At 50.7% G+C, this 12,141-nt stretch overlaps 1 protein-coding gene across 5 annotated transcripts in view; it reads left to right on the forward strand.

Moving 5' to 3' along the window:
- CFAP100 (cilia and flagella associated protein 100) overlaps window positions 1–12,141 on the forward strand; it is a 52,024-nt gene that overhangs the window by 22,104 nt on the left and 17,779 nt on the right. For 3 of the 5 annotated variants that reach the window (XM_058725752.1, XM_058725755.1, XM_058725751.1), the window contains 8 exons: window positions 1,366–1,433; window positions 1,531–1,694; window positions 1,903–1,983; window positions 2,449–2,630; window positions 3,010–3,042; window positions 3,119–3,245; window positions 7,294–7,342; window positions 7,428–7,579. In XM_058725752.1, coding sequence (XP_058581735.1) covers window positions 1,366–1,433; window positions 1,531–1,694; window positions 1,903–1,983; window positions 2,449–2,630; window positions 3,010–3,042; window positions 3,119–3,245; window positions 7,294–7,342; window positions 7,428–7,579 — 856 coding nt within the window. Of the gene's footprint in view, window positions 1–1,365; window positions 1,434–1,530; window positions 1,695–1,902; window positions 1,984–2,448; window positions 2,631–3,009; window positions 3,043–3,118; window positions 3,246–7,293; window positions 7,343–7,427; window positions 7,580–7,916; window positions 8,218–12,141 lie in introns of those variants that run through there. The other 2 variants (XM_058725756.1, XM_058725754.1) reach the window with 2 other exon arrangements.

Consider the following 12,141-nt stretch of genomic DNA (forward strand, 5'->3'; position numbering starts at 1 on the left):
CGGTATCCCAGATTTGACTTGCAGTGAGGAGCTGGGTCTCCTTGAGAGAAGGGCCTTCCCACAAGATGGGCCAGGGAGGCGGAGGCCCAGCTGGGTCTCTGCCAGGCTTCTAGGCTTGAAATACCACTCCTACACCACACCAGGGTCTTCTGGAACGGAGAGAGTTTAAGAGATGAGGCAGAGAGCCACATGACTCTGCTGTCCTTTCCTTGGCTCCTGCTCTCTCCAAAGTCAGGACGTCTCTGGGCTTTCCTCTCCAGAAAGACCAGGGAAAGAGGATCCCGTGGCCCTTTGCCCTCTGCTTGTGCTCCAGAAGGTCTTACAGGGGCCCACCTTAACTTTCTCCCACTGGCTTCCCGCCTGGTGTGTAGACCTAGCTGATGAGGGTTTTTGGGGTGATAGTGGGGCCCATGCGGCCCGGAACCAAAGGCCAAGAAAGAATTCTTGAAGACGTCTTTGGTGCAAAAGGGTGATTTTCTTGAAGCACGGGGACAGGACCTGTGGGCAGGAAGAGCTGCCCGGGGACAATGAGGAGACACTGGGGGAGGTAGAGGCCAGCGGAAGTTTCCAGTGAGATTTTCATGAGCTAAAGAAGACTCACAGGATACTGGAGGCCTAGCTAGTGTCAAGCTAAGGTTGTTTTTACCTCTAGCAAAGCAGTAGCATTAAGACAGCTCCTGGAGAAACTTACTCTGCCTGCCTCAAGTATCTGTCAATGGGCGGCAGGTTATAAGGAAATTTAGTTCTGCCATTTCCTTCTGCCTTCGTTTCCCACATCGCTATGGAGGGGTAATGGAGACTTAGGTCCCAAAGGACTGTGATGCTCTATCAGTTAACCATTTGTTTTTCCCCTTTCCTTTGTTCATGGGCCGCCTGGGGCGGGGGGGGGGGGGGGGTGTGGGAATGTTTGCAGCCTATCAGCTTGCCTTATGCTCCCTCATCGTAGGTACTATCTAAACTGGATCCTGAGGACTTAGAGTACCCCAAATAGAGATCATGCTGCCCTGTTTTTCTCTCCCCATCCCTTTGCAGTTCCTGGCCCAATAGGTCTTTCATTATTAGGTGCAGCTGGGTGAAACTTCCTGGGCAGGGCTGTCCAGAGTCTCACTCCAGGTGAAAAGAGTACTACGGCAGGAGAGGCTCAGGCCAGACTCAGGAAAGGACTTCCCACCTGGCCCGATCTCCAGCACTGGAGAGTGTGATATATCCACAGAGCCTCCTCTCCTGTTGCTAGAGACGGAGCCCAGTCTCCCAGAGTCCCCGTAACAACCTGGACCTCACAGCACAGCAGGTGCCTGGAGAGGTATCCCGGCCGGTCTGGGTCTCTCTCACCCTGCCCACCCCGCCCCTCTCCTCTCTTTGCAGAAAAGAAGATGGAATCTGACAACCTGAACAACTACATCAACCAGAAGCGTCAGATGTTCCGCATCCAGGTTGGCCCAGCTGTGCTGTGGGGGGCGGGGGGGGGGGAAGGCCCGGGCGGGGGGCTGTCCCAGTGAGGGGTGTGACTCCCACTCTGGTGGCCCTCAGTACGCCCTGGACATGAAGCAGCAGGAGATCCAGCGGCTGGAGCTGCTGGTGACCAAAGAGGAGGCAGAGCTGGAGCGGGCAGAAAGGTCCCTGGAGAATGACGCCGCCCTGTTCGAGGAGTTCCTCCGGGAGAATGATCGGAGCTCGGTGCAGGCCCTGAAAGCGTGAGCCCACACGGAGGGCCCCCCAGTGTTCGTGGGGCCTGAGCACCTGCGCCCACGCTAGCCTGCAGCCTGCCTGCCCCCCATCCCCTCCCCCCACCACCTGACCCTGCAGCTCCCCCCACCCACCTCCCGCCCCAGGGCGGTGTATATGCCTCCTTTAACAGTTTTGCGACTGGCCCCCTGCCCCCATCCCCATCCCCACCTCCAGGGCTGAGAAGGAGACCAAAGCAAAGGTGGAGAAGATCTTGGAAATCCGGGACCTGACCACCCAGATCATGAACATCAAAAGGTGAGCGCGGAGGGCAAGCCACTGAGGTTGGCCTGCCGCCACTTCCCTCTGTCATTCGTCCCCAGCCAAAAGAAGCCCCCACGTGGGCAGACCTCATGGCTTTGCCTCTCAAACCTAAGTGGTTCAGGGACTCAAAGCCCTGCGGACGCAGCTGCACATTTTACAGAGGAAGTGACAGGGGCCAAGAGAGATCCAGTGACTTTCCCAAGGCCACAGCACCAGGAGGCAGGCTCACTTGGAGACCAGGGTCCCCAGAGTCAGCTGCAAGTCCAAAGTCACAGAGGGTTACACCTGTGGAGGTGTGACCCACGTCGGTCCCCAGCAGGCCAGTGTCCTCTCCCAGGCACACCTGTCCCCAGGAGAGCCAGGAGCACTCTGGGCTTACCCAGGCTGCAGAGGCAGTTCCCTCTGGAGGGGTCTCCTCACAAGGAGGAAGCTGACCTCCCCTCCCCCTCCCCAATCCAGCGAGATCTCCAAATTTGAAGACACTTTGCAGCATTACAAGGCCTACAAGGACTTCCTGTACAAGCTGTCGCCCAAGGAGTGGTTGAAAGAGAGGGAGGAGAAGCGTTTGGCTCTCAAAAAGGCCAAGGAGGTCACTGAGCCCCCCATAGAGAACACTTTACACTCCACGATCCGGGACAAAGGTAACAGGAAAGAAGGTAGTTCCCTGGGTCCACCCAGACCCCGTACCCTGCTGGCAGTGGCCTTGGAGGTGTCCAGGCCACAGGCTGGGCCCCTTCAGTGCCTGTAAAGCCCCAGCCAGGGGCAGCAGCTGCCCCTTAGGGCCCACACATTCCCTCAGGGAAGACAGGGCCATCTCTAACTCAGACCCAAGGGGCTTTCCTCCCTTGTAGGTCTTTCTGAAACTGCGGGGGCCCTAAAACTGTGTGAGGGCCCTGAAACTGTGGGGGCCCTTTCTGAAACTGTTGGGAGGGCCCCAGGGAACCCTGTGCCCTCAAGCAGTATTGCTGAAGGCCTTGCTCCAGGGGAAGCCATCCGAAACCCCTCCCTTGTTTCCTGTAGGACCAGGGACCAAGGGCAAGACAGGCTCCAGAGGTACGTGGCTGGCGCAAGCTGGAGGGGCCCTGCCCCGGGCTGGGGCATGTGAAAACCATCCCTCTGTTTCCTCCAGAGGGGCAGGGCCCAAAGAAGTCCTGGAAGTTCCTGCAGGTGGCGCAGCTGGGGCAGATCCCGTCCAACACCCTGAACCTCCAGCATAGAAGCCAGGCCAGTGTGTATAGTGGGCTGAACGCCAAAGGGTGAGTGGGTCTGGGGTAGGGCAAGGAGGCTGGGGTAGTGGCTGGGGCCCTCTGGGGACTGCTCCCAAGTGGCTCCAGGCCAGGGGTGCCTAGGACAAGCCCAGCCTCTCCAGGAAGGGTGAGACCGTGACGAGGGGGCTGTTCCCAGCTTGAAGGGTGTATAGTCTGACTTAAGCCCCAAGATCGAGATGTTTTCTAAACCGTTTTATTTCTGTCCGATTTGGTAACCTTCTGTCTGGGGTGGCCCACTTGGGTGCTAAGATGAGACAGTCAAATATAAACGGATGCAGGCAGGCAAGTGGGTGCAGGGAGCGTCAGAGCCTTTTAAGAGAAGCCAGAGTCTGGATTTTTACGTAAAATGCTCTCTGGGCCTGGCTTGTCTCTGCTGCATGCCTGCGTGATCGTGCGCAGAAGCAGGCGTTGTTGGCAGTCGCCGCCTAGTGCCCCACCGCACGAAGCCCCACTCTCCAGGTCCTCTACGATTGGTGGCCTTTTGGGTTGTTCCCAATTCTTGGCTATTTTGATTAGAGCTGCTGCAAACATTCCGGTACTTTTATGTTGGAGCACTCTTTGCATGAGTATTTTTGTTGGAAACAAGAGTGGGAGTGCTGGTTCACGAGGTGAGTAGATGCTTAGCTTTAGCGGCTTCTGCCAAAGACCTGCCATGGCTGCTACGTTATACCCTCCAGCCAACAGGCAAGAGAGTTCCGGCTGCCCTGCCACGTCCTGTTCAGATCTGGCTATCGTAGGTCCCTTCCATTCTCGGTATTCTGGCATGGTTAGTTCATAATAGAGTGTCTTGGGATGCCTGGCTGGTTCAGTCGGTTGAGCATCCGACTCTTGATCTGGACTTAGGTGGTGATCTCACAGTCCTGGGATTGAGTCCGCACCTACCGTGCAGAAACTGCTTGGGATTCTCTGTCTCCCTCTTTCTCTGCCTCTCCCCTGTGCTCTCTCTCGGCCTCTCTCTCTCAAAATAAATAAACGTTTAAAAAATAAAAGAGTGTCTTGACAAACAGATCAGGAGATGAGGCCACTGAAATGGTAGTTTTTTTGTTTTTTTATTTTATTTTATTTTTTTTAATTTACATCCAAATTAGCATATGGTGCAACAGTGATTTCAGGAGTAGATCCCTTAGTGCCCCTTACCCATTTAGTCCATCCCTCCTCCCACACCCCCTCCAGTAACCCTCAGTTTGTTCTCCGTATTTATGAGTCTCTTATGTTTTGTCCCCTTCCCTGTTTTTATATTATTTTTGCTTCCTTTCCCTTATGTTCATCTGTTTTGTCTCTCAAAGTCCTCATATGAGTGAAGTCCTATGATTTTTGTCTTTCTCTGACTAATTTCGCTTAGCATAATACCCTCCAGTTCCATCCACGTAGTTGCAGATGGCAAGATTTCATTCTTTTTGATTGCCGAGTCATACTCCATTGTAGATATATACCACATCTTCTTTATCCATTCATCCGTCGATGGGCATTTGGGCTCTTTCCATACTTTGGCTCTTGTTGATAGCGCTGCTGTAAACATTGGGGTGCATGTGCCCCTTCAAAACAGCACACCTGTACCCCGTGGATAAATACCTAGTAGTGCCATTGCTGGGTCGTAGGGTAGTTCTATTTTTCATTTTTTGAGGAACCTCCATACTGCATTCCCAGAAATGGTAGTTTTTAAATGCAATACCACCTCACACCTGTCAGAATGGCTAACATGAACAACTCAGGCAACAACACATGTTGGTGAGGATGCGGAGAAAGAGGAACCCTTTTGCACTGCTGGTGGGAATGCAAACTGGTGCAGCCACTCTGGAAAACAGTATGGAGGTGGCCCCGGGGGCTCAGCCTCCCCACCCCTCTCCTTTGTATCTTCTCTCATTCCTTAGGTGTACCAGCCTCTGTCCTTCCTCCTCTACGACAGCCTGACAACCCTCTCCCATGCTTCGGTCCCCTACCTGCTCCTGAGGGCCAAGCCCCTATGCGGATGACCCCCCCTTACATGTTTGCTCTCACTACGCAACCTCCCATGTCCCCCAGCTGATGCTTCTCAGGCAGGAAGGGGACCTGAGTGCTACCGGTTTCCAAGCTCACTTTCATCTTGAGGTGTCACGGTCCTGCCTTGTGAAGAAGACTGGCCACCGTTAGTGGGCCAGGCACATGCCTCAGGTTCACTTTTACCCCTGCAACCCTGGCCAGTGGGAGCTGTTGTTTACAGTTCGGTGTTGAACAGATGCTCCGGGGGGTTTAGCTCTGCATGCTTCCTCTACTGGGACTGCCCTCAGCCCTGGAGCTCCCACCATCCAGGCCCCTTGTTGGGGCAGTCCCTCAGACTAGAGGTCTAGGATCACACTATTCTGGGTCCCTCCCGCTATTAGCCGTGTGACCAGGGTCACTGAGTACAGTTGAGCAGGTTGTGGGCTGCAGAAGGCACTCAGCTGAGAGGGCAAGTGGGAGCTAAAGTCCAGCCTACCCCCCAGACTACATCCATCTGGAGGCAGATTCTCAGGCACCTTATGGGCCAGCAGTGCCCTGCAGGTGACATGGGGCAGGTGGCTAGTTCTCAAAGCCCCATGTTTCTCATTCGCCAGAGGAACATCAATGTATTTGGTGTGAGGTACAGGACTGGTGAGTGATTTGGTTGTTCCTGTGGCCCTTCCTCTGAGAAGCCCTCCAGGGTTCCCCTCAGGGCTCCCACAGAGCCCTGCACTTATCACCTCCCCATGTCAGGTGGGTCAGAGCCTGGAGTCACATGAGCCTCAGCCCAGGTTCCTAGGGGTGGAGCCCAGGCTCCTCGGGCTAGAAGCCTGCCCCACCTGCTTCTCAGCCAGCAGAACCTGCGCATTGAAGGCAGGGGTCCAGCCCGAAGCAGGCCAGGAGGGGCAATGAGAGCAGGTTTGGAAGTCATTTGGGGTTGGGTCCCATCCAGCAGGGCCTTCCAGGGCCCATGCTGAGTGCTCAAAGCCCACAATTTTTCCAGTACCCCCCGAGGGTCTGGGAGAGCCCCCGCCCCTGTGGGGTGCTCAGGGTCCATCAGAGGTGCTGCGAGTGTCACAGGATAGCCCAGTGGGACCATCAAGGACAAGTGCCAAGGCCATATCTAGATAGGGGAGGTGGGCAGAAAAGGCCCTGAAGGTGGCTCCTCGAAGCTAGGGGTGCCTGGGTGGTTCAGTGGGTTAAGCATCCGACCTAGGCTCAGGTCATGATTTCACAGCTCATGAGTGTTAGCCCTGCATCAGGTTCTGTGCTGACAGCTCAGAGGCTGGATTCTGTGTCTCTATCTCTGTCCCTACTCTGCTCTCTCTCTCTCTCTCTCTCTCTCTCTCTCTCTCAAAAGTAAACATTAAAGGGGCGCCTGGGTGGCTCAGTGGGTTGGGCGTCTGACTTCGGCTCGGGTCATGATCTCGTGGTCCATGAGTTTGAGCCCTGCGTCGGGCTCTGGGCTGACAGCTTAGAGCCTGGAGCCTGTTTCAGATTCTGTGTCTCCCTCTCTCTTTGACCTTCCCCCATTCATGCTCTGTCTCTGTCTCAAAAATGAATAAACGTAAAAAAAAGAATAAAATAAAATTTTAAAAAATAATAAATGAATAAACATTAAAAAAAAAAAAAGAAGAAGAAGAAGAATGGTCAATGAGGGGCAACCCTAGCAGTGGCAGTGGGTGCAAAGGCCCTGAGGTAGGTCAGCACCCGGAGAGACAGAAAGAGGGCGGGTAATGCAGGAGCAGGGGAACTTCAGGAGTAGAAGGAGGCGAGGGGGGCAGCAGGGGCCCTGGGCAGCAGGTTCCAGGGAGGGGGCTGAGTTTTATTCTGTCTGAAGTGACATGAACTAACTGAATTTGAAACAGTCCCCTGACTGCTGAATGACAATTGTGGGGCCAAGAGGAAGGCTAGTGCCCCTGCCTGGTCAGCTGGCAGGGTGAAGGAGGGGATGAGGACATAGGGAGCAGGGAGGTGCCCTGGTGACTCCAGGCGGCTTCACCGCTGGGGAGGGAGAAGATGACCACCATCTCTGGGCACCAGGTCACTGCTGTCCTGACCCTGCATCTCTCTGCAGGTCAGACTCTACCACCACTATGACTGAGGACTCAGGCAGCGACGGGGAGGTCAGTGGCCATGCTCCGGGTGGGGCTGCGAAATCCGGTCCCCCTGCACCGACCGGCCAGCCCACACGCATGGCTCTGGTTGCAGGAGCTGGACCTATACTTCACGGAGCCCCAGCAGCTCCTGGACATCTTCACGAAGCTAGAGGAGCAGAACCTGTCGCTCATCCAGAACACACAGGAGATGGAGGAGACCCTGGAGGATCTGAACTGCACCCTGAAAAACACCCAGATCCGCATGTAGGTCTTCTGCTGGGGCCAACTGGGCAGGGCAGGGGAAGCTTCCAGCCTTGGCTGTCATCCTGGGACCCTGGGATGCCACTGGGAATTGGGCTATGGCAGCCCCCCACCTTTTCCATCCAGGGCCCTGGCCCTGCCCTAGCTTTAGTTTTCTGGAAAGCTCCACAGGAAGCCTGATTCTGGGGAGAGGGCATGTCCTTTTGGGCAGAGGGGCTGGGGGGTGGGAAGAGGTCAGGTGGGTGGAGCCACATGGGGCTGGTCCCCTCCCTTGGAGCAGCCTGCAAGTCAGAGGGAGGCTTCAAGGAAGGACACACCCCCTCCCCCCTCCCCCGTCCAGGTGCATTCTGCTGACGCCAGGCCCAGCAGGGCTGGGCTGTATCAGGCCTGTCAGAAGTGAGGAATCATCCCTTCATACCCAAATACTGACCGAGCACCCATTCTGGGTCAGGCCCAGGTCTAGGCTCTCCAAGGATAAGGCCAGGCCCTGCCTCATGGAGCTGACATTTGACAGAGACAGGCAGACAGGCTCACGGATTGGACGTGGAGATACTGACATGTGCAAGAGGAACACAGACAATGATACGAAAGGGAGGCTAAAGTAGGGGTGGTGGCAGATAGGAGGGGGACAGGGGAGGCTCCCGGGGAAAGTGTCACTTGAACCAGGCTCTTCCTGAGCGATGGGAAGCTGCACAGAGATCTGGTGGTAGAGGGTTCTGGGCAGAGGGAAAGCAGGTGCAAAGAAGTAAGGAAGAAGCCCACCCAAGACTCGGATGCCCCACAGGGAGCCATGTTCTTGAGTATCCATGTTTTGTTGGCCCGTGTTCTGCCGCGGAGAATCTCCTGCAGGTGCTGTGAAACTACTGGTTCTCGGGCGAGATTGTGTTTCCCAGAAAGCTGAGGGTAGCAGAGACAGAGGGGGAGATGAGCTGGGGAGACGCAGGCAGCCTCCCAGTTTCCAGGAACCTGGCGAGAGGACACACACACATGCATGTGTAGCAGAATCCCAGAGATGCTGTCCCCTCACTGGTCTGTAGCCTGCTCAGCCATCCCTGAGTACCAACACTTTATTTCCAGAAGAGTCATAGCCTGTAGACATTAACTTCCATGAATCCAGCCCCCTCTCTCTGAGAAATATTTTTAAAATATATGCAGCTCACTTGCATGAGCACTCTCTCTCTCTCTCAAAACTAAACATTAAAAAAAATTTTTTAAGTAATAAAACAATAAAAATATATGCCACAAATAAACAATCTGAATAGGCCTATCTATTAAGGAAATCGAATCAACAATTAATAACCTGTAAAACAGAAAGCAGCAGACCCAGATGTGTGTACTGGAAAATTCTACCAAACATTTAAGGGAAAAAATTTTACCAATTCTCTACAATCTCTTCCAGTTGATGGAAACAGGGAATACTTTCTTTTTTTTTTCTTTTTTAAATTTTTTTTAAATGTTTATTTATTATTTTTGAGAGACAGAGCATGAGCAGGGGAGGGATAGAGAGAGAGGGAGACACAGAATCTGAAGCAGGCTCCAGGCTCCAAGCTGTCAGCACAGAGCCCAACATGGGGCTCAAACTCACAAAGTGTGAGATCATGACCTGAGCCGAAGTTGGATACTTAACCGACTGAGCCACCCAGGCGTCCCAACAGGGAATACTAACTCATTCTGTAAGACCAGCATTAACTCAATTCCAAAACCAGGCAAAGACATTAGAAGAAAAGACTACCACAGACCAGTATTTGTCATGGACACAGATGTAAAAATCCTCAACAAAATATTAGCAAATTGAACAATGTATAAGAAGAATTATAGATCATGACCACATGGGATTTTTCCCAGGTACGCAAGGCTGTTTCAACATTTGAAAATCAATTAGTGTAATCCAACATATCAACAAGCTAAAGAGGAAAAACCACATGATTATATCAATAGATGCAGAAAAAGCACTTGATAAAAATCTAACACAAATTCATAGTAAAAGCTCTCAATAAACTAGGAATAGAGGAGGACTTCCTGAACTTGATAAAAGGATATCTACAAAAACCCTACTGCTAACTTACACTTGAAGCCTTCTTGCTAAGATCAGGAATAAAGCAAGGATGTCTTCTCACCATTCGTTTCCAACATCTTACTGGGAGTCCCAGCTAATGCAATAAGACAAGAAAAGGAAATAGAGGTACAGGTTTCCCCTGCTATCAGAGTAGAACGTCCCTATAAAACCTTTCATAAGCCAAAATAGTGTAAAGCAAAGGAGCAGTTACCATTAATTTATATGGAAAATTTTCTTTGTGTTCCCAGATGTGAAAAATAATCTCTCCTGGGCTTTTCCGATACCTTAGGACACCTCTTGCTAATAGATGCATGAAAAAGAGGTAAAGCACAGATGTGCAAAGACACGGTTCAAAGCTGTGGCAGCTTGACGCTGAGATGCTGAATGTAGTTCCCAGGGAAGGAGCTTGGCAGGGCCAGTCTCGCTGCCTCCAGAATGGCTCACTGCACAACAGACGCTGAACACTATTGTCACTTCTTGCTTTTTTTCATAAAAGTAAAAATCCTCTGCCACTTTCTTTCAGTTAGCAAAAACAGGTACTAATGCAGGTCTTTCCTTTCACTGAAAAGGAGAGTGACCTAATATGAAGCTTAAATGTATTTAGGGAATGCCTAAATACAGATAGGGAAGAAAGAAATAAAACTTTGTTGGCACATGACATGATCATCTACGTAGAAAATCTCAAAGTATCAACAAAAAACTCCTAGACTGGTAAGCCATTCTAGCAACGTTACAGAATACAAGGCCCCTATAAAAAACTTCATTTCCTATGTACTAGCAATAAACAAGTGGAATTTGAGATTGAAAACACAATAATACCATTTTCATCAGCACCCTCAAAAAAGAAATGCTTACAAATCTAACAAAACATGCACAAGATGTATATGAGGAAAAATATAAAAATCTGATGATGGATCAAAGAATTAAATAAACAGATGCTTCACCTTTATAGGTAAGAAGGTTCAATACTGTCAAGATACCAGTTCCTCCCAACTTGATCTATAGATTTAACACAGTCCCAGTCAAAAGGCCAGCAAGTTATTTTGTGAATATCGACAAACTGATTCTAAAGTTTACACAGAGAGGCAAAAGCCCCAGGATAGCTAACACATTTTTAAAGGAGAAGAAAAAAGTTGGAGGACTCACACTACCCGAGTTCAAGGCTTACTGTAAAGCTACAGTAATCAAGCTTGTGCTACTGGCAAATAATTCAGTGGAACAGAATAGAGTAGCTCAGAAACAAACCCATCCAAATCTGTCAGCCGATCTCTGACAAAGGAGCAGAGGCAATACGGTGGAGCAAAGATACTTTGCAACAAGTGGTGCTGGGACGACCAGACGTCCACATGCAAAAAATGAATTTAGGCACGGACTTGACACCGTTAATAAAAAACTAACTTAAAATGGATCGTTGACCTAAGTATAAAATGTAAAACCATAAAACTCCCAGAAGGTAACATAGGAGCAAATCTAGATGATCTTGGGTATGGTGGTTTTTCAATACAATACCAAAGTGACAATCCATGAAAGAAAGAATTGATAAGCTGGATTTCATTGACATTAAAATTTCTGCTTTATGAAAGGCAATGTCAAGAGAACTGAGAAGACCAGCCATAGGCTGGGAGAAAATATTTGTGAAATATATATCTGATAAACATCTCCAAACTATACAAAGAACTCTTACAATTTAACAATAAGAAAACAAACGGGGTGCCTGGGTGGCTCACTTGGTTGGGGGTCTGACTTTGGCTCAGGTCATGGTCTCAGGGTTCGTGAGTTTGAGCCCCGCATCGGGCTCTGTGCTGACAGCTCAGAGCCTGGAAACTGCTTCACATTCTGTGTCTCCTTCTCTCTCTGCCCCTCCGCCACTTGTGCTCTCTCTCCCTGTCAAAAATAAATAAACATTAAAAACAAAAGAAGAAAATGAACAACCTGGTTTAAAAATGGGCCAAACACCTGAACAACACTTCATCATCAAAAAGATATAGAGAAGGCAAATAAACATATGAAAAGATGTTCGACATCAGATGTCTTAAGGAATTGCAACTTAAAACAATAAGATACTGCAATATACACCTACTAAAATGGACAAAATCTAAAAGACTGACAGCACCAAACGCTGGTGAGGATGCGGAGCAATGGGAACTCCCTTGGTCGTTGGAGGGAATGCAAAATGGCGCAGCCACCTTAGAAGACAGTCTGGCAGTTCCTTACAAAGCTAAACAATCCAGCAGTCTTGCTCCTTGGTATTTACCCAGAGGAGTCAAAAACTTATGTCCACACAAAACCCACATGTGGTCGTTTATGGCAGCTTTATTCATAATTGCCAAAACTTGGAAGCAACTGAGATGCCCTTCAGTAAGTAAACAGATAAACTCAGTACACCCAGATAGCATATCGTTCAGTGCTGAAAAGAAATGAGCTACGAAGCCACGAAAAAACATGGAGGAACCTTAAAAGCATACGTATTACTAAGTGAAAGAAGCCAGTCTGAAAGGTGACGACTGAG

This window comes from Neofelis nebulosa, chromosome 4 (assembly GCF_028018385.1).
Source record: "Neofelis nebulosa isolate mNeoNeb1 chromosome 4, mNeoNeb1.pri, whole genome shotgun sequence".
Classification (NCBI taxonomy): domain Eukaryota; kingdom Metazoa; phylum Chordata; class Mammalia; order Carnivora; family Felidae; genus Neofelis; species Neofelis nebulosa.